The sequence below is a fragment of the Molossus molossus genome, unplaced genomic scaffold (genome assembly GCF_014108415.1).
Source record: "Molossus molossus isolate mMolMol1 unplaced genomic scaffold, mMolMol1.p scaffold_m16_p_12, whole genome shotgun sequence".
In the NCBI taxonomy this organism is placed as follows: Eukaryota; Metazoa; Chordata; class Mammalia; order Chiroptera; family Molossidae; genus Molossus; species Molossus molossus.
The window spans coordinates 10,002,574-10,023,816 of record NW_023425347.1 but is presented as its reverse complement, the minus strand read 5'-3'; the positions used below and the strand labels follow the sequence as shown (position 1 = coordinate 10,023,816).

Below are 21,243 nucleotides of genomic sequence, written 5' to 3'. Positions count from 1 at the left end.
TTAAACTAAATGGCTTGCTAGAAAAGTTTCATCTTGCTTCCAAATACAATTGGTAGACCATCAGGATCACACTGGTCACTTGGCAAAGCTTTGGAATATCAACAAAGGAGATGAACAAAGCTGATGTGGCTGCTTTCAGGGAGGCCACCACTACTTAACTGTCAAGTGACCAAGAAGCAGTGTTTCAAGCATTTTACATCTGAATATAATATTTGTAACTATGTCCAGGTGTCATACTGTGATTTAGGAAATTGGTAGTTTTTCTTTTTTCTCCTCTCTTTTAATTTTTTTTATTCTGAGAGTACGTTTATTAAAGCTGGGAACAGTGAAACAAGGAAGGGTTTAAAACAGAAGGAGCACCAAGAGGGCCTTGGCAGGGCTGCTTTGGCTCTCTGGAGATGTTAAAGGAGAGAAGTGAGCCAAGGTGGGGTTGCTGAAGAGTCAGAGAAAAGGGGGCCTTGGAGACAGGTTCAGGGGGTTAGTTCAGGACAAGCTGCCACTGCCCACTGCTCCCCTGGTTGCAGGTCTCATGGGGACCCTTAGAATGTAGGGAGAAGAAGCATGCCTGAGAAAGAAAGCGGGAGGAGAATGTGGGTGTACTACAGAGGAAGCCCGCCTGACATTTTTCAATTGACTCGTTATTCTGTATCATTTTTCCCATTTAAAATAACAAGAAATTGGTTTTGCTTGGCATTTTCTTGGAGACAGCCTGGCATTTCAGGCACAAGTTAGTGACATTAACCACCAGGTGACTTTCCAGCTTTGTCTTAGTTTTAAATACTAACCTTGTTAATCACCTAACTGCGGTTCTTCCAAACCTTATAGTAAAATTAATGCTCCAGAAAGCTGTACCACAGGTATTCTGCTGTTTTGCATCCTCTCTGTACAGAATTGAGGCTGTGCATACTACAGTTTGAGAAGCATGTAGTAACATAGTAATTGGAGTTGATCAGAAAAATTAAAAAGAAAAATGAATTATCACTGTAACTCCCAATAGCAACAAATTATTAAGAACTTCCAAAGGATATTTTTAAAGGGATCATAAAAGTGGTCCCAAAGGCATCTTATTGTAGGGCTGAAAACAGAAATTGTGTATTACCTTTGTCAATGTAAGAAACATTTAAACATGTTGAGAATTTTGGTGAATTTATTTGAGCCAAACTGTTGACAATTGCCAGGAAACAAAATCTCAACAGATTGAGATTGCTCCAGAGAACGGCAGTTTTGCAGTTTATTTTACACATTACAATAAAAAGAGAAGACGCAAGTGGGTTACATGAAATTCACGGGTGATAGATTAGGGAGGTGGGAGAAAACAAAGCAGGGAAACCTCTGGGGTTGGATATAAAGTAAAATGATAGTACAAATTGGTTGTTAGACTGATGAACCTCAAAGGGAATGGGAGCAGGAAGAGATAAACCAAAGAACCTACATGCATAACCAATGGACACAGACAATAATGTGGGCAAAGCAGGAGAGGAATGGGACCAGGAAGGAGGGAGTCAATAGGAGTGAAAAAGGGGGAACATTTGTAATACATTCAACAATGAAGATAGCCACGCTTGGCTGGTGTGGCTCTGTGGATTGTCATCCCATGGACTGAGAGGTCCTGGTTCAATTCCCAGTCAGGGCATATGCCTGGGTTGCCAGCTCGATCCCCAGTAGGGGAGGCACGCAGGAGGCAGCTGATGATGTTTCTCTCTCACATTGATGTTTATCTCTCTCCCTCCCTTCCTCTCTCTAAAAAAATCAATAAAAAAAATATTAAAAAAATAAAAACAAAGTGAAAAATACATCTTTTACATAGGTGGTTACAGGATAGTTAACAGTCAACAATTAACACAATAACAACGAAAGAATTTATGGTCTCCACCCTGGTGCATTGGTTGTGCCCTGAGGGGTCTGGAAAAAGGGGAGTTACCCTGACATTCCTAAGGTATGTTATCATAGATGCAAAAGACAATAGACAGGCTTAAAGTAAAGACTGACTTTCGTCAGGGAACATTCTAGCCTAGGACATGACTACCTGTCATAAACTGCTTTTAGTTAAAAATTTTTAACTAAATTCTTTGTGGTTCCTTTAGGTCTCTAGTTTGCAAGGCTGCCACACAGGCCTTCCCTGAGCTTGTCAGGTTAGTATGTGGTCCCTTTTCGTGCACACTTTCCTAAACAAACTTCATTAATATTTTGGGAAAAACCAAGGAAGGGGATGGCTTGGGCTCAGAAGGAGGATTTACGGTAAGAGACAGCAGTTGGGAGGAATGGAGGGCATGGCGAGAAAGGCGGCTTTGAAAAGGAAAGTTCCAGTCCAGCTGGTGTGGCTCAGTGGATTGAGCATCCTCCTCTCATGGACTGAGTGCTCCCAGTCCCATTCCTGGTCAGGGCACATGCCTGGGTTGCAGGCTCCATCCTCCGAGGCAGGCCATCGATGTTTCTATCTTTCTCCCTTCCTGTCTCTCTATAAAAATCAATAAAAATACATCTAAACATGAAAAGAAAAGGCAAGTTCCAGGTTCTCAGGTATGAGGAATTTTCATTTTAGGCAGCGAATTTACTGTGTCAGGTATCCTTTAATAAGCTTTTACCTGGGTTCCATCGAAGCCTAGATTGGTTCGCACCGCCAGCTCCACCCCCACCTGGGCGGGGCGAGGGAAGGAGGCGGGGCGAGGGGAAGGAGGCGGGGCGAAGAGAAGGGGCGGGCTCAGGAGAAGCGGGCGGGATGAGGAGAAGGGGGCGGGCGTACCGAGTTTCTAGAGGTCCTGCATAAGGGAGAGCATGGCCACCCTACGCAGGCTGCGACAGGTACCCCGGCACTTGCTGGTCTGCGAGAAATCCAACTTCGGCCACGACAAGTCTCGCCACAGGCATCTTGTGGAGACGCACTATCACAATTACAGGGTGAGTCCAGCAGCTTGGGCCCGCGGGCTGGAGAGCCTTGGAAGATCCGCGCTCTGGGGCGGTGGGTCCCCTCACAGGGTGTGCTGGGAAGTGTAGTCTGTTAACCGCTCCGAGCTTGTAGTTTACGGATCTGAAGGACTACAACTCCCACGATGCGCCGCGCGCGGGGCGGTGTGCCCCGGCCTGGTCCGCACGCCGCTAGCTGGTAACTCCAGTCCCGTCCCGGCCCAGGTGCAGTGTATTCCGGGGAGGGACGCGACGGGGCCGGGAGTGGGGAGGGCGTGAGAGCTGCCACGAGCAGTCGCCGGCCGGGCACGTAAACTTGCTTTTGCCCCAAATCGAAGCCAGACTTTCGCCTCCTCCCCACCACTTCATTCCTTCTCCCACCCGCGTGGGTCTTTTCAGAGCATTGTGCCGAGTCCAGGCCCAGGAAACTACTTGCTTTTCTACACTGCTTATGAAAACTTTCCACTTTGCCTGCCTGCTGCCCTCCGTGTCCTCCAGACAAACTGCTGTTTCTGCAGCCTTGGGGAGATACTCGCTGTGGTGGCCCTGTTGGCAAGCACAACGTAAGAGTTTTGTGGGCTTGGTAACATTGGCTGTTGCTTCTTGAAAATGTCATCCTCATGGAGTGCCTTCTTCGCAGATGTGGGAAGCCCAGGCGTCCGTGAGGTTAATTATTGGTTTATCCAGGATTTGCTGAGTAGGGGAGAACAACCCAAATCCTCCGTCACGTGTTTGATAGGCCGTTTCTACCAACCTATTTAAGTGGCTAGGCCTCCAAAAAAAAATCAGCCTTAAGATTAGAATGGTTTAAACCTTTAGCGCTTTAAATTGATCAACCTAATCTTCACTCAGGCCTGACTGGCTGGCCAGTTTCTCAGACACACAAGTGGAGACCCTGATCCTTGGGAACAGACTGGTGTTCAGGCTTTGGGAGAGCGATGTTCAAGGTGTGGAGCACTCCAGCAACATGGGCAACTTAGGTTTAACATCTCTGCTTTGGGTGGAAAGCTCACCACTGACCGTAGTCAGAGATGTTTACGTTAACTAGCCAGGTCTGATCTATAGAATTTTTCTGTCTGTAAAACGGAATGATCCAGGAGTATTTCTGCTTCCATATGACCTCTTAATAATTGATTCTAAAGGAATAAATTCTTTATACTCTAAGGGACAGTTCCTTTGGTTCAAGCCTGGAACTAGGATAAACAAATCTAGGGATATTCAATTGTTCAGTATTTCCCTAAAACTTAATTATAGTAGTAAAAAGAACAGGACGTAAATATATTGCTTATTTATAAAAGAAAATATCAACAAGACCTTTCCATTAACGTTTTTTTGTTCATTTTCTTTCTGGTACTCTACTTTTGAATACAGAAATTAAAAAACTTGAATTGTCAGCCCTGGCCAGTTTGGCTCAGCGGTTAGAGTGTCGGCCTGCGGTCCAGAGAGACCCAGGTTCGGTTCCCGCTAAGAGTGCGTATCTCCGTTGCAGTTTGTCCTTGGCCCTGGTTGGTCGTGCGAGTGGCAGCCACTCATTGTGGCTTTCATGTCAATGTTTTTCTCTCTCTCTTTCTCTTTCTCTCCCTCCCACTCGATCTGAACAAAAAATGGAAAAATGTCCTTGGGTGAGGATAAAAAAAAAACTTGAATTGTCAGATTTTTTTCCCCCTGAGATTGACAAGTTAATTTGTAAGAAGAGTGTTGTAGAAATCTGTGGAGGAATAGTTGGCAGCCTTCATGATGTTATATCTTCCCTAAAAATGTGGGTGTTGATCTACATGAAAATAAGACTTGTTTGTATTACACATTCCAATAGGTTTCATTTCTGATTCCCGAATGTGAGATACTATCAAAAGAACTGAAAAATCTGGTTATGGAAACTGGACCCTATTACTTTGTGAAGAATTTACCTCTTCATGAACTAATTACACACGAATTCATCAATACCTTTGTAAAGAAAGGTAAGAAAAAGTGTGTCATGTCTATGACCATGGCAAGATGAGGAAGTACAGTTAGATCACATCACAATACAAGGGTTCTTGTTTTAAATAGGGCCTATGGAGATAGTCTGTGGGGTTAAGTGCGTGTATAACTCTCCCCATCTCTCAGTATTTTCATCTTTCTCTTTTTCTCTTTCTCTTTCTCATGCTCTCGTTAGGTGATGGTTTCTGATGACACATGTCCACAAGTGTTGCATAGGGATGTTGTAGCAAAAGGGTATTCCTCATCTTAGAACAAGGATTAATGAAGAGGAAAGTCTTTTGATCCATGTATTCAGATACAGTGCTATTGGGTGTGTGGCTACAAAGAACACTGCTCCCAGCAGTTCCCACAACACTGTCTCAAAAGGTTGGTTTCCTGAGCAACCACAGCAACTGTTCACAGAGCCGGGTACTCGTGGTTTGATGTCTTCTGCTTACATTTTATGACTCTTACCTCATTTCCCATTCATATGTGCTGGGTTGACTGGTTCATGCTAGTTGTTTCCTAGGATCCACTTGTTTGAAGTTGTATTTCAGAAAGTCTTTAGGGATCCCACCCTCACTACATAGGTACTATACTTATAAGTAAGCCACTTACTTATCTTGTTGTAGGACCTTGGTTTTATCTCCAGTGGACCTGTGAAGAATCTTAGTTACTTAGAGTACCTCTCATTCTAATGTTGCTGGGGCTGCTTATGAAGCTGGACATCTTGTCTTATCTGGACATTATTCCTTTCATCTGTTTTGAAGCTTGATACTACTTTGTTAATAGTTTGGGTACTAGCTATAGTAGGTACTGTTACATATCTTAGCCAATTTAAATCTTTGCAAACACTCTTTGAAACAGGCCTATGATCCCCATTTTACAGGTGAGGAAATTAAGCTTGGGAGAGATTGAGTAGCTTTCTTAACTTCATATAAGTTCCTGGGACATTTTAAACCTCAGCCTGGGAACACTGCCTCTCAGGTGTGTACACTTACCTAGTATTCCACTTTGTGCCTCTCTGCCAGCATCTCCAAAGACACCCCATCCTTAGTCCATGTTCTGCTTGATGGCAGTCATCTTGCACAACAGGTCTTGGGCAGGGGATTAAAGCAGCTGTGCTTGACCTTTCATGTCTCCCAGGTTAGTACTGGCAGGTTTTAGGGGTATTGAGTGAGCTGGAGCAGTAATCTTGAAGATTTATCGTGTAAAACTAATCCACTAACAGTTTGCAGCTGTAATTTTTCTTAATGTCTCCTCTGGGCTTTCTCTTACAGGTTCGTGCTATGCACTATCATACAATACAAATATTGATGAAGATAATACTATTGCCCTGCTGCCAAATGGTAACAACACTCATTTTTCTCTTCTTTCTTTAAAAAAGAAACATACTGTAAAAAATAGTCAAATCATAGAGATGTATATACAGTAAAAATCCCCCATTCATCTGCTTCTTCCAAACTCCCCTTCTTAGAAGGAACTGTTAACAGGTTGTGTTCATTCTTCTAGACAATGTCTGTGAATTTATAAACACACATAAAGGTGCTTTTTTTTTAACATAAATTACATCATATTATTTTTTAATTTGCCCTTTTCCCAAGTATATGTCTATCATAGACATCTTTGCATATAGGTTCATATAGTTCTAACGTACTATTTTTAATGTCTCAAAGACATTCCAGAGAAGAATACAATGACTTGTTCATTCCTTCCTCAGTAGAAATTTAGATATATTTCTAGTGTCACTATTATAAATAAAATCCTTGTATGTATAATGTATAAATAATATCCTTGTGTTATAAGTAAGATAATCTGTATGTATAGATAATAACCTTGTGTTATAAATAAAATCCTGGTATGCAATTTATTACACTGATATCTAACTGCTTAACTCACCTTGCTTTCTTTTAGTCATAGAACAGAAGTTATAGTTTGACGTTTCTTTTATGGAAATTATTTGATTTATAGGGAAATTAATTTTATCACTGGATAAAGACACTTACGAAGAAACTGGACTTCAAGGTCGTCCATCTCATTATTCTGGTAGAAAAATAATGAAATTCAGTAAGTATTGTGCTTGCTCCATCAGTTTCTAACAAGGTAGTAATCTTCTCATGGCGATTTAAATTTAAATGTTTGAATTGCCTGTATTCTCTTTGTTCAGAAAAAGTATGGCTTTTTCTTGTTTTTAAAGTTTCTGACTCAAAGGGCTCTCAGTTGGACCCCAGAGAGGATAAGGTAATATTATTTATCTTCAGCTGTAGGCTGCATCTTATAAAGATCACAGAATTGGAATCGTCTATTAGGTAGTTACATTTTAGGTCAAAGATTCAAAATAATGAACTCAAGGTAAGAGTCTACAGTTGTTTTTTTTTTTTTATCATCCTCACCCGAGGACATTTTTCCATTTTTTGTTCAGGTAGAGTGGGAGGGGGAGAGAGAGAGAGAAACATCGACATGAAAGGGACACATCGAGTGGTTGCCACCCGCACAACCAACCAGGGCCGGGGACAAACTGCAACCGAGGTACGTGCCCTTAGCGGGAACTGAACCCGGGTCTCTCCGGATCGCAGGCCGATGCTCTAACTGCTGAGCCAAACCTGCCAGGGCCTTTTTTTGTTTTAAATGTCTTTATTGATTTTTTTTTTAGAGAGCGATAGAAACACTGATGTGAGAAACATCAAACGGCTGCCTCTTGCACGCCCCCTGCTGGGGATCGAGCCCACAACCAGGGCATGTGCCCTGACCAGGAATCGAACCAGGACCTCTCGATCCATGGGACAATGCTCAGTCCACTGAGTCACACCAGCTGGGCTACAGCTTGTTCTTAATAAAGAATTTCCTTTGAGCCCTGGCTAGTGTGGCTCAGTTTGTTGAGTGTTGTTCAATGAATGGAGAGGTCACTGGTTCAATTCCTGGTTAGGGCACATGCAGGGCACGTGCCCAGGTTGCAGGCTTGATCCTCAGTAGGGGGCATGCAGGAGGCAGCCAATGGATGTTTCTTTCATCAATGTTTTTCTCTCTGTCTCTCTCTGCTTTCCTCTCTCAAACCAATAAAAACATGTTTTTTAAAAAGGATTTCCTTTGATTTGCCCACATCATTGTGGTCACCGGCAGAAAGTACTTATGAGTGAAGAGTTGTCACTCTGGCAGTGTTTGGCTTGAGCATCGATAGCAAAGGCTGCCACATCTACAGGTAAATTAAGAGTTGACCCTGTCCTTGGCCTTTGACCTAGGAAAAATATGAATTAAAAACATCTGTTATTAGCCCTCAATGCTAGAAATGCTCATTAAAGGCAGAGTTTTGATTTGGTAATATAATACTTTTTCCACAATGTAAGCTGTTTATATAAGTGAAATATTTATTCCTCTTTCCATTTTTTAAGTTATTTCCATTGATTTGATGGACTTATCCTTTAACCTGGATTCCAAGAAGTATGGAAGAATATCTTGGTCCTTCAGAGAAAAGAAGCCACTGAAATTTGATTTTCTTTTGGCTTGGCATCATCCAGGTATGAAAAATCATTATGAAATAACAGTGATTTTGAAATCTAACTTAATTAAATGGGAGTAATGAAGAATTGAATGGCAATTCATCCCTATGGTCAGGGATATTATGTACATATATGTGTGAACATTATTAAGGAAGCTGCTTTGGCCCTTCTCAAATCCCAAGGAACCGGTTCAGGATGAGCTCTGCGTGCTGCTGTCTGCCTGTCTCCTTGGTTATAGTAGATTCCCAGACCTTGAGAGATGCCGAGCAGCTAACTTTTATCTGTTTCTCCCCTTCCTTCCTCCAGCTTATCTCAAACAGCCTTGGCTGTAATGTTTTAAAATAATACCACTTATGGTTATATACATAAACTGCTTATTCATTATGCATGGTAATAATCAGCCATGCCAATAGAAGTTGGATTAAATATGTTGCAGTTTTTAATTGATTAGAACAATAAATTTAATTCAAAGTTTGATGTGGTCACCAAAATGGTAATCTACTTACGATGGCTGTGCCTTACTCCTTTTGGAAGTGTATTCTTGGCACATTACAAGATTATAATTAATCAGCATCACAACTCGGATGGTGCAGTACTCTCTTTTGGAGAATAGGGGAGCACAAAGGTCCATTTTGGAAACATGTCCATCTAAAGCTGTTTCCTCTCGTGGGAAATGTCTGGTCACTGGGTGCTCCAGGTCACTTGCGTGAGTCCCAGGTCTCTAATACCTCAGTGCGCCTCCTTCCACTTCTGCTAGAGATGCCAGAGGGCAGAGAGATGGATATTCAGCCACATGAAGTCTTTCTTCATTGAGGACCATCTATGCATTGGGTTCTGGAGTGCTGTGTGTTCCTGAAAGTTCTAGTTGTTTTAAGGAATTGTCAGGCAGTATCTGCGATTTGACCCTACTTACAAGCTTAAGAAGTTAGCCTGCACAGTCTCAGATGCTAGCAGAAGTCATGGATCAGAGACAAAGGACTTAATTACTCACAGCAGTATCATTGGCCAGAGTATCAGCATTTGCCCCAGTCCACCAAGTCCCAGTTTCCATAGGCAGAGTACCCAGTGGCCAGCGGGTGCTGGACACACATGCTGCAGGAAGGAGACTGGAGGTCTAGGAGCGTGCGTCTTCTATCTTGGGCAGTAAGGCTGCTGACCTTCACCCTGGGTGGAGGGAGAGAGACATTCTTCCCATGAGACTGAACAAAAACCTAGCCTGCCATTTGCTCCAGAGGGGCCACTATTTCTGTCTTCAAAGATATTGGAAAACCCTTGAAGATACACTGGATTACTAGGTTCAAAGACAACCTTGGATGGGATTCTGTCATCATTCAGTTCTTCTCTTTCTTTTACAGAGATTATGCAAATATGCTCCTTTTTCTGTAGAACTCACAAATTTTATTGGTACAAAAGTAATGCTTTTGATCTTAAGTTGAATTTTCTTATTACAGCAGATGATGAAACTAGTATGGATTGAATCTGAAAGTACTGTGCTTTTCTGGGAAAAGTGTGAAAGAAGATAAATGTTTACAGAACTTTGGCAAAGGAGCTGAAAGAAACTTAAATGATTTTAATTTGAATAAAGCTTTGCACAGCTTCCTTGCATCTTAATTAATCCTACCTGCTCCCCGTAACTCTCAGATGGGGTGGGGTAGTTTTAGGGATTTGGGGAACAACTTGTTTACAATATTCAAAAGGCCTTATATGGTTTGTTTTGAGGTGTGGAAGAGTCAACGATGATGTCATACTTTTCCAATTACGGGATTCAGGAACATCAGCCAAAAGTAGCCGTGAGCACGGTGGCGGATCTGCAGTGCCCGGTGCTGCAGCCCGGTGAGCCCAGGGGAAGGCCGGAGGTGGCCTGCAGCGCCGGGGAGCTGCTGGACTGGCTGGGCGCCGTCTTCACCAACGCAGAACTGTGCGTATGAGCGCCCCTGGGTCTCCAAGGGCTCGGGCTTCTTGTTTTTAATAGAGGCTTAATACTTTGAAAGTGATCATGTGATGGATATAAATGTGTTTCTTTTTTTTTTGCGACAGAAATAATGAGCCTAATAATTTCATATCAACCTACTGCTGTCCTCAGCCAAGCACAGTGCTGGCAAAGGCTTATTTGTGTACAATCACCGGCTTCATACTTCCAGAGAAGATATGTCTCCTGTTGGAACAGCTGTGGTATGAACACTTTTTGCCTTTTTCATCTTGTTTTTCTGTGCCAACATGACATTTTAGGAGCAGTGCTACTGTTCCAAATTTCAGCATCCTGTCATACACATTTCCCTTTTTTCCCTTGTTTGAGCTCACAGTGCAGTAACATTATCATCTTAAGTGACTTAATTATCCTCAGTGATAGGAAAATTCTGTTGCCACGTATTTGTCCTTATGGTAACACAAATCACAGAGCTTAACTGTGCTCATTTTTCTTGTTCTCCCCCCCGGATCATGTTGGTGCAGTTGAAGTTATGATGTCACTTAAGAAAATACCAATACTCTTATGAGAGACATGATCCAGTTTAGATATTGGAGTTCTACAAAATGTCTAATTTTTAAATGGGGTGCAAGAAAGGAGTTGACCATCCCTGGATCCAAATCATGCCTAAGATCAGTTCCGGCTACAATATCCTGTTCACTGGGCATCAGTAATATGCCAAGGATTATATTAAAATATTAGTTTTTTCATTTTGAAGGTATTATGTAAGTAAGTGCTACATTATATCTAATGTCAGGAAACTCAAATCCCATACTGGAAAGTCTACAAAGTAAGCATAATGTCTCTCAGTCTTCACTTTGAAAATGTCTAAGATTGAAGTCTTGAGGGTTTTCCTTTTTAAACCCAGCATTCTTTTTTACATTTATTAGTTTAGTACTTTGATTTTCTTCAGTAGGAAAACTTAAGTTTTAGAATCTGATAAATTATTCTGCAGTGTTTCAGTTAACAGAGACTCTGCAAACAGCACTGTTAAGGGAGGGAAACTGTTCTTACACACTTTGGGGTTTTTTGTTCTTTACTCTTACATGAGCCTCCACAATGGAAGCAGGAAAAGCTGAAGTTTGTTTTGTGCATTGTATATTGATTATCCTTTATTGAGTTCACAATAGAGCATCAGGAATTTAATTTGCATCTCCTGATTTTTAGAAATAAAAATTAAGGTCTAAGCTTCATTGGAACATCAGAAATATCACTTACCCTGAATAAGTAAAAAAAAGAAAAGAAAAGAAAAAAAAAGTGAACATTCCTAATTTTTTCTATTTGTTAGCAATTATCTTTGTTTTTCAGTCGGTACTTTGATGAACCCAAGTTAGCTCCTTGGCTTACGCTGTCGGTTCAAGGCTTCGCAGACAGCCCTGTTTCGTGGAGAGAAAATGAACATGGTTTTCAAAAAGGAGGAGACCATTTATACAACTTTGTGATTTTTAATAATCAGGACTATTGGCTTCAGATGGCTGTTGGAGCAAATGATGACTGTCCTCCATAAAAAATACAAAATTTATAATCATGTTTGTTTATGTTTATGCTTTTCAGATTTCTTAATGGTAAAAGGGCAGTGTTCACTTGGGCTTATATGATGATGACATATCTCAGATAAGCACCCATCAGCATCCTGCTCTGGACTTGGGGCCCGTCCTGTGACTGCAGCAGGGCCTGTCATCCAATGAATAGTTCAGAGTTGATTTCTCGCTGTCAGTATAAGTACAGGGGCATGAGTTACTACATGGTACAATGAGCCAGGGACCAGTGGTTATAGGATCATTGGGTAAGATGTGTGCTCTTACTCAGGTACATGGTTGCAACTCTTTCACATAATAGTAAAAAGATATCCTCATATCATTTACCAGTCCCTGCTTCAAATGTTCATATATTACCTCATTTAGTCCTCACATCAGTCCTAGAAGGAAACAGGCACAGAATATAAATAAGCTACTGAGGTCACACTGCTTGTAAGTCTGAGACTATCTCATGCCTGCTGCTTCTGAGTGGTGTGTTCTCACTCTCCCGCCTCTGGATCAGGATGGGATTCAAATACTATATATTGTTAAAGAACAAGTTGGAAGAATTTTTTTTCTAGCTGTATGGCTGATAAGGAGCAGGTGAAAACAACTAAAACATCTGGAATACATATAAAAAAAACATTGTTTAAAATGTATCAATGAGCTGCAAATAAATCATTCTCAGAGATAAAATAAGTAAAAAATATTTAATGGAAATAGAAACCTAAAGATGTAATTAGGGTACTGATGCCACTTTGCACTCTTAGGGTATTTGCCAAAAGCCAAGTCGAACTTGCTTTCACAGCCTGGAGTAAGGAAGGGGCAGAAGTAGCGGAGGAAGCTGAGGGCCTGCCCAAAGGGCAGTGCTAACATCTCATAGCGTTGGCACTCAGAAAAGGTAGACTTGGAATGAGGGTGACCATAAGTAAACTTGTCTGCCTCCCCCTTGCCTCTCCTGTGCCCCGGGACAGCAAGGAAGATTGTGTGAGAGAAAACTCCCAGAGGAGATGCATAACCACAGGCAGCCCTTAGCTATTTTGTTTTGTTTTTTTTTATCCTCACCTGAGGGCATTTCTCCATTTTTTTGTTCAGACAGAGTGGGAGGGGGAGAGAGAAACAGAGAGAGAGGGAAACATAGACGTGAAAGGAACACATTGAGTGGCTGCCACCTGCATGACCAACCAGGGCCAACCAGGGCCGGGGACAAACTGCAACTGAGGTACGCGCCCTTAGCGGGAACCGAACCCGGGTCTCTCTGGACCGCAGGCCGACGCTCTAACCACTGAGCAAAACCGGCCAGGGCTATTAGCTGGTTTATTCACACAACCTCGGTAGTCTAATAATGTCTCAGGCTGGAAATTTATTTTTATTTATCTCTCCACTAGAAAATAATTTTTATTGGAAATTCTACCAACTGCACAATCTGTTTCTGACATTAAGTTTCTTCTTCCTTTACAATTTGGTCTTAAGTGGTCCCAAGAATGCTTTCTTCTTCTCCCACCATCTGGAAGCGGCCATGGCCAAACTGACATGGTGTCAGTGAACTTAAGATTAATGGCCCCCGGACCAGAGTCACGGGTTAAATTCCAGTCAAGGCACATACCTTGGTTGCAGTTCATCCCCGGCTCTGCCCTGGGTCGTGCTGGAGGCAGCCGCTCAATGTGTTTGCTCCCACATCTCTCTCTCTCTCTCTCTATCTCTCTCTCTGTCTCTCTCTCTCTCTCTCTCTTTATCTGAAGATAAATGGAAAAATATCCTCGGGTGAGGATTTAAAAAAAGAATGAAATCTTGCCATTTGTGACAACATGGATAGACCTAGAGAGTATTATGCTAAGTGAAATAAGTCAGACAGAGAAAGACAAATACCATATTGTGTCACTAATATGTAGAATCTAAAAAACAAAAACAGAATAATAGAAATCTAAAAAATGGTTACCAAAGAGGAGGGGTGGAGGATGGATGAAAAAGGAAGGGGAATATAGTCAATAATATTGTGATAAGTTTTCATGGTGACAAATGATTATTAAAATTAGTGGGTGATTACACTGTAAGGTATAAAAATGTTAAATCACTATATTGTACACCTAAAACTAATGTAACTAATATAATATATATCCAATCTATACTTTTAGAAAATGAAAAAAAAAATTGTTGGCTTGGTTTGGCTCAGTGGATTGAGTGCCATCCCATGGACTAAGTCCTGGTTCAGTTCTTGGTTGGGGCACATGCCTGGGTTGCAGGCGCGATCCTCAGTAGGGGGCGTGCAGGAAGCAGTCAATCAATGTTTCTCACATTGATGTTTCTATCTTTCCCTTCCTCTCTAAAAAAAAAATCAATAAAAACTTTTTTTAATGAAAAAAGTAATTTGAAATGAATTTTTAAAAACTCAGAATTTGTGGATTGCTGTTAAAGCAATACTTAGAGCATTAAATATCTATATTAGAAAGAAAGGTCTTAAATCAATGACTTTCATTTTCACTTTAACACACCACTTCTGGCCAAGATGATGGAATAGGTAAATGCAGTGCTTGTCTCCTCCAACGACCACATCAAAATTACAACTAAATTATAGAACAAACACCCCCAATAACCACCTGAAGACTAGCTGAACAGAACTCCTATAATTAAAGATATAAAAGAGAAACCAGATTGAGATTGGTGGGAGGGACAGGGATGTGAAATGGGCTGGTCTCACACCCACACGTGGAAGTTAAGAAATGAGAGGGATATCTTAGCTACAGATGTCTCTGCTGAAGAGCAAGTGTTCTCAGCACCACAATGGACTCCTTAGCCTGGACCACCAGTGCTAGGAAGAGGATTCTTCACAACCTCTGGCTGTGAAAATCAATGGGGATGTTGTCCAGGTGAGACAAAGGGCTGCCGGATTCCTAGGCATTCCTTATAAAGGGCCTGTGCATGGACTCATTTGCTGATGGACATTCACTCTGAGCTCCAGTGCTGGGGCAGCAGCTCCAAAAGCACCAGGGACATATGGGGAGGAACTGAATTGTCTGGCTTCAGGGCAAAAGCCGGAGGGGCAGCTCTCTGACTAAACTGCCAGCAAGTGCCATTGTTCCTTTGCTAAGCCCTTCTCTACTCAACCTGCTGGTGCAGGTAGTCACCAAATCTGAGTTTCCATCAAAATTTCCCCACCCTGGTGATTCTCTGAGTACCCACCCACCCAACCTGAACCTCTTCCAGTGGCTATTCCTCACAAACTGCCTCGGCCCACACTGCGGTCTTTCCTAAAATCTCACAAAGGTCCACAAATCCCACGCAAGTAGCATCTGGCCTTGGCATGCCCTCTGTCTCTTGTTAAGCTGCCCCATGCCTGGCACTATTGACAGTAGGCCTCAGTTTGCAGCATAGCCACTCCCAGGTGTCTCCAAGTCCAGCACAGGCAGCCACCAATCACAGATCACTTTGTAACTCCTACCAGGTGGCCCTAGGCTGGTCACAAGTAGCAGATTACCTGGGTTTGCACAAGAGGCCCCAGAACCAACACATCACGTGAGTGACTCAGACCACACCAGAGTATCACCCAATTATCTCCACAAATGAAACACTCAAAGGGTGGACTTGGCAGGCACCAGAGCTCTGCTATAGCAAATCCCACACCTGGGGGTCAGCCCTGCACTACAGCTTATTCACTGTAGTCATGGCCAGTCCTCACAGCCAGTCTTCCTGAAGGTCAAATCTTCCACTGACATGCCAATAGCAATCAAGGCTCAAGTACAACAGGTAGGCACATACAACTTATGCAAAGGACACCCCTGGAGCACCCTGGTCTCTTAAGTACTGGGCCCCACAGGACACCTACTACATAAAACCACCCTGCCAACTCTGGGAGACATAGCAGATCTACTGAATAAAAATAGAAATAAACACAGGCAACTAAATTAGTTGGCATCTCTATTAGTTTATAAGACATAGTGTTTAGTGCTGAAGGAATGAGAGAATGAATTTGGAAGACAAGGTAGCAGAAAACACCCAGTTGGGGAAAAAAATAATTTTTAAAAATAATGAGCATAGTTTAAGGGACTTTTGGGATTACAACATTTGCATCATAGGGGTACCAGAAGGAAAAGAAAGAGAGCAAGGGATTGAAAACCTATTTGAAGAAATAATGACTGAACACTTCCCTTACCTGGCAAAGAAAATATGCACACAAGTCCAGGAAGCACAGAGTCCCAAACTAGATGAACCCAAAGAGGCCCAAACCAAAACATACCATAATTAAAATTCCAACAGTTAAGGACAAAGAGAGAATCTCTTTTTAAAAAGATATCTCTTTAACATTTCTTGTAATATTGGTTTGGTGGTATGAGAAGCTATTTCTCCTCCAATTCTAAATAATAGCCTTGTTGGGTAGAGTAATACCTAGTCGGGGTCATGCAAGAGGCAATCAGTCGATGTGTTTCTCTTACATTGATGTTTTTCGCTCTCTCTCTCTCTCTTTCTCCCTCTCCCCCCCCCCCCACTCTATCTGAAGATAGATAAATGGGGGGAAAAATGTCCTCGGGTGAGATTGAGCCAAACTGGCCAGGGTGACTATCTCTTTTTTAAAGGTAGTTGTAATCACTTTAGAATGCAATGGACAGAGATAAAAAGGTTACTGGCTTTGCTTAGCTACAGAAGTCATAGTACAGGACTAATTAACTAGCTGATTCAGCAAGTGCTTTTTACATACCTGACCTTAGTCTAACTCTACTTCGAAGATTTTCTCATATATAAAATGATAGGTGGACTACATTATCTCCACAAATCGTTGGCATCTCTATTGGTTTATAAGACATAGTGTTTAGTGCTGAAGGAATGAGAGAATGAATTAATGTGAAGGTTAATGTAAGTTATCAGAGAAAATTTGTTTTCCTACATATTGTGACTTTTAAGCAAAAATGCCTTTTTCTCTCATAAGAACAGATTTGAAAAAATGGTAAAATATGGAGAACCAGGCATGTGGCTGGTGTGGAGATATTGGAACCTTTGTTTTGAGGTACCAAATCTTCCCCCTGATGCGAGGAGGACTTCTTATCAGAATGGAGGCACAGTTAGAAATGAACCGGAGCCAGTCTATAAATCTTACTTTTAAAAACCTACAGAGTAGGACCTACAACCAAGATTACTCTGTCCTGCAAAGCTGTCATTTAGAATCTATAGATATATAAAGAGTTTCCCAGACAAGAAAAAGCTCAAGGAGTTCATTACCACCAAATCAATATTATATGAAATGTTGAAGGGTCTTCTTGAAGAAGGTAAAAAATATGAATAATAAAATGGCAACAAATACATATCTATCAACAATTGAATCTACAAACAAAATGAGCAAGCAGAACAGAAACAGACTCTAGATACAGAGAATTTTTTGTTGGTTGCCAGGTGGGAGGGGGGTTGGGCAAAAAAGGTGAAGGGATTAAGAAGTAGAAATTCGTGGTTAGACTGACTAACCTCAGAAGGAAGGGAAGAGGGGTTGGGAAAAGATAAATCAAAGAATTTATATGCATATGTGCTTAACCAATGGACACAGACAATAGTGTAGGAAAGGCAGGAGGTGGGTGGGAGCAGGAAGGAGGGAGGTCAATGGGGGGAAAAAGGAGGATATCTATAATACTTTGAATAAAGATAAGCTTAAAAAAAAAAAACCCACAGAGTTGCATTACAAAAGGAATTCTGAATTTGATGGCAGCTTTTATATTTTGAAAAAAATTTTTAATAGGAGAAATTGTCACCAACAGCACATATCAAAATTACTGGAAAGACTGAAGTGCTTGAACTCAAGAATAGAGAAACTGCTTTGCAAATGTGTCCCATGTTGGTGAAAGTATAGGTACCAAATCCTGGGGTAAGATTGACTTATTGGAGGAGCCCATTTCCAAGTAAATGCGTGTACTTTCTTTAAAAAAACACAAATGAAAGCAAGGCAAAGTAGGATATGTGCATGTGAATTTTGGTTGTGTATGGACAAAATATTGCTACAAAGAATGCACTAAAAAACTGATAACATCACTTGCCTCTGGGGAGGGGAACTGGGTAGCTCAGATGCAGATGGGAAGAACTTTCCTTTTTATTTGCAACCATGTGGATATGTTAGCTATTAAAAAATAAATGAGCCCTGGCCGGTTTGGCTCAGCGGTTAGAGCGTCCACCTGCGGTCCGGAGAGGCCCGGGTTCGGTTCCCGCTAAGGGCATGTACCTCGGTTGCAGTTTGTCCCCGGCCCTGGTTGGTCGTGCGGGTGGCAGCCACTCGATGTGTCCCTTTCACATTGATGTTTTCCTCTCTCTCTCTTCCTCTCTCTCCCTCCCACTCTGTCTGTACAAAAATGGAAAAATGTCCTCGGATGAGGATTAAAAATAAATAAATAAATAAATGAACATTTATTATATCACTTTATTATAATAAAGTGCTTCAATGGCTGCCTGTTGCAAAAGAAAGAAAGAAAAATAAAAATGGGAAAGAACCTGAATACATATTTCTCCAAAAAAAATCATACAGCTGGCCCATATTCATATGAAAAACTGTTCAACATCATGAATCATCAGAGAGATGCAAATTAAAACCACAATGAGATATCACCTCACACCTGCCAGAATGGTTACCATCAATAAATCAACAAATAAGTGCTGGTGAGGATGTGGAGAAAAAGGAAACTTTAGTGCCCTATTGGTGGGATTGTGGACTGGTGCAGCCACTATGGAAAACAATATGGAGTTTCTTTAAAAAATTTAAAAAGAACTGCTTTTTGACCCAGCAATCCCACTTCTGGGAATATATCCTAAGAATCCCAAAGCATTAATTTCAAATAATATATGCACCCCTATGTTCATAGCAGCATTATTTACAATAGCTAAGGTCTGGGAACAGCCCAAATGCCCATCAGTAGATGAGTAGATTAAAAAAAAAAAAAAAAGCTGTGGTACATTTACACAATAGAATGCTATGTAGCCATAAAAAAAGAAGAAAATCTTCTCTGTCTGGTTTGGTTCAGCAGTTTGAGCGTCAACTTGCAGATCAAAGGGTGAGATTCCGGCCAAGGGCATGTACCTCAGTTGCAGTTCATCCCTGACCCTGGTTGGGGTAGTGCAGGTGGCAACCAATCGATGCGTCTCTTTCACATTGATGTTTCTCTCTCTCTCACTTCCTCCCACTCTGTCTGAAGATAAATGGAAAAATATCCTTGGGTGAGGATTAAAAAAAAAGAAGAAAATCTTACCTTTTGTGACAGCATGGATGGACCTGAAGATTATTATGCTAAGTGAAATAAGCCAGTCAGAGAAAGGCAAAAACCATATCATCTCACTTATATGTGGGATCTAGTGAATAAAATAAACTGATGAACAAAATGGAACCTGAGACATGGATACATGGAACAGACTGACAACTGTCAAGGGGAGGTGGAAGGGGGCACTGGATGAAAGAAGGTGAAGGGATTAGCCAAAGAATATATATGCATAGCCCACAGACAAAGACAACAGTGTGGTGATGGCCAGAGGGAAGGGGGGGCAGGGACTGGGTGGAGGTGGGCTAAGGGGGTTGGGAGGTGGGGAATGGGGACATCTGTGACAGTGTCTGCAATAAAAATTTAAAAAGGCAAAAAGAAAAATAAGATAAAAATAAATATTTTTACACTAAAAAAAAAAAAAAGAAAATAAGAGCAAATTAAATCCAAAGTATGCAGGAGAAAAAAACAAAACAAAAACCAAAGTGGCAATCAGTGAAATAGAAGACAAAAACAATAGAGCCAAGGAGGCTGCCCTAAGACCAGTGGGGCCACGAGAGATCCTTCCTGTCCTTCTGGGGAAAAGCCTCCCCAAGGAGCTATACCCAAGAGGAGGAAAAACTTGAACAGAGGCTCAACTGCAACCACGGTAGCCCAGTTACTGCTCTCTGAGACAGTCCCCCAAGTTGGCCTCCCTCTAGCTCTGGGGTCCAACAATGGTCCAGCATTCATTGCTCAAACCACAAAATTATTAGCTAAAGCTTTAGAGATTACTTGGAAATTGTATTGTGGCTACAGGCCTGAGTTCAGGACAGGTAGAGAGAATGAATAGGACACTAAAGCAAACTTTAACTAAGCTCCACCTTGAAACAGGCAACAACTGGATAAGGCTCCTTCCTTTTGCCCTCCCTCGTGTGCGCTGTACCCCTTATCTTAAGAGTTTCACCCCATTTGAAATTGTAAAGGACAAACACATGACCTTGCTCCCTGGATTTTAAGGGAATGGCAAGAACTAGCTGCTAATAGATAACCACTGCATTGTATAGATAACCATTGCTCTGTGTACACAGAAACTGATTGTTCCCTCAGGCATAACAGCTAACTGCAAATATCTGCTTCTGTACATGCTTGCTCGCAGACCCTAATCCAAATTCCTTAACAGGGGCTCAGACAACTATATAAGCAACCCTCCCCCTGAGCTCGGGGCTGCTCTCACCTCTGCGTAGGATGGGACAGTCGCTGCGCGGCTAATAAAGCTCTCTTAATTTGAACCCAGTTCGGAGTCTGAGTCTGGTCTGTCTCGTTGGTCTACAATAAAATCATGTTTGGTCGACCTCTTCCAATTCTACCCAAAATCGGGGACGATGTCTTAGCCAGCCTGGGTAACCATAACCTCCTCAGCTCTTTGCAGGCAATCCAGAGGCTGAGAGAAGACCCAACAGCCAATCAAGGACACCAGACCCCAACCGGGGACACCCCAGATACCACCGCACGACTTCACCCCTGGTGACTGGGTCTGGGTCAAGAAACAGCCTGCTTCCCTTGAGCCTCGCTGGACTGGCCCTTTTCCTGTTATCCTGACTACACCCACCGCTCTTAAGGTAGCAGGATGGAAATTTTGGATTCACCACACTCAGGTAAAGAAAGCACACCCTGGAAAAATACCTGAACAATGGGCCTTACAGCGGACCGAGGATCCCCTGAAGATAAAGCTCTCCAGGGTTTCCTCCTAGTCTCTTTCCTGACTCTGATCACCAGTAAGGCACCTACCCAATTTAGATACACTCAAGGGCGGCCACTGCCATGAAGGTACGAGCCCCCTCCTGACCCTCAGAGTTCTACAAGGACACGGGACATGCTTCATCATCAGCAAGTACGACCCAAGCTCTTCCCCTTATGTGGACTCATGCAGGGACACTACCACCCTAACCCCATTAAGCCCCTCATCACAAGAGACTTGGGTCCTAACTGCACCCCCCGGGACTTGGTTTGCTTGCGCCTCAGGACTGACTCCCTGCGACTTTCCCGTTGAAACCAAAGACATGTATTCTTGCTAACATTCCACAGGTTTATTTCTTCTCTGGGGAAGCTGGAAGGGAATATCTTGAATCCACTAACCTTGGGCATCACCTTTACAAGAGAGCCCCGATCCTAATCCTCCTCTTAGTTGGATTAGGCAT

At 42.2% G+C, this 21,243-nt stretch overlaps 1 protein-coding gene across 1 annotated transcript; it reads left to right on the top strand.

Annotated features, from left to right (window-relative positions):
- The first annotated feature begins 2,758 nt into the window (after positions 1 to 2,758).
- On the top strand, positions 2,759 to 12,049 carry RPP40 (ribonuclease P/MRP subunit p40). Its single transcript, XM_036256261.1, has 8 exons — positions 2,759 to 2,898; positions 4,718 to 4,862; positions 6,144 to 6,212; positions 6,835 to 6,930; positions 8,253 to 8,378; positions 10,080 to 10,278; positions 10,398 to 10,532; positions 11,635 to 12,049. Exons 1-8 carry the CDS (start codon positions 2,776 to 2,778, stop codon positions 11,831 to 11,833), a joined length of 1,092 nt encoding a protein of 363 aa, XP_036112154.1. The 5' UTR covers positions 2,759 to 2,775; the 3' UTR covers positions 11,834 to 12,049.
- Positions 12,050 to 21,243: the final 9,194 nt, after the last annotated feature.

Bases quoted from the DNA above. Each gene is read 5' to 3' on its own strand.
- RPP40 (XM_036256261.1), top strand. From the start codon at position 2,776: ATGGCCACCCTACGCAGGCTGCGACAGGTACCCCGGCACTTGCTGGTC. The intron at 4,863-6,143 runs GTAAGAAAAAGT...TTTCTCTTACAG, and splicing joins CAATACCTTTGTAAAGAAAG to GTTCGTGCTATGCACTATCA. The intron at 6,931-8,252 runs GTAAGTATTGTG...CCATTTTTTAAG, and splicing joins TAGAAAAATAATGAAATTCA to TTATTTCCATTGATTTGATG.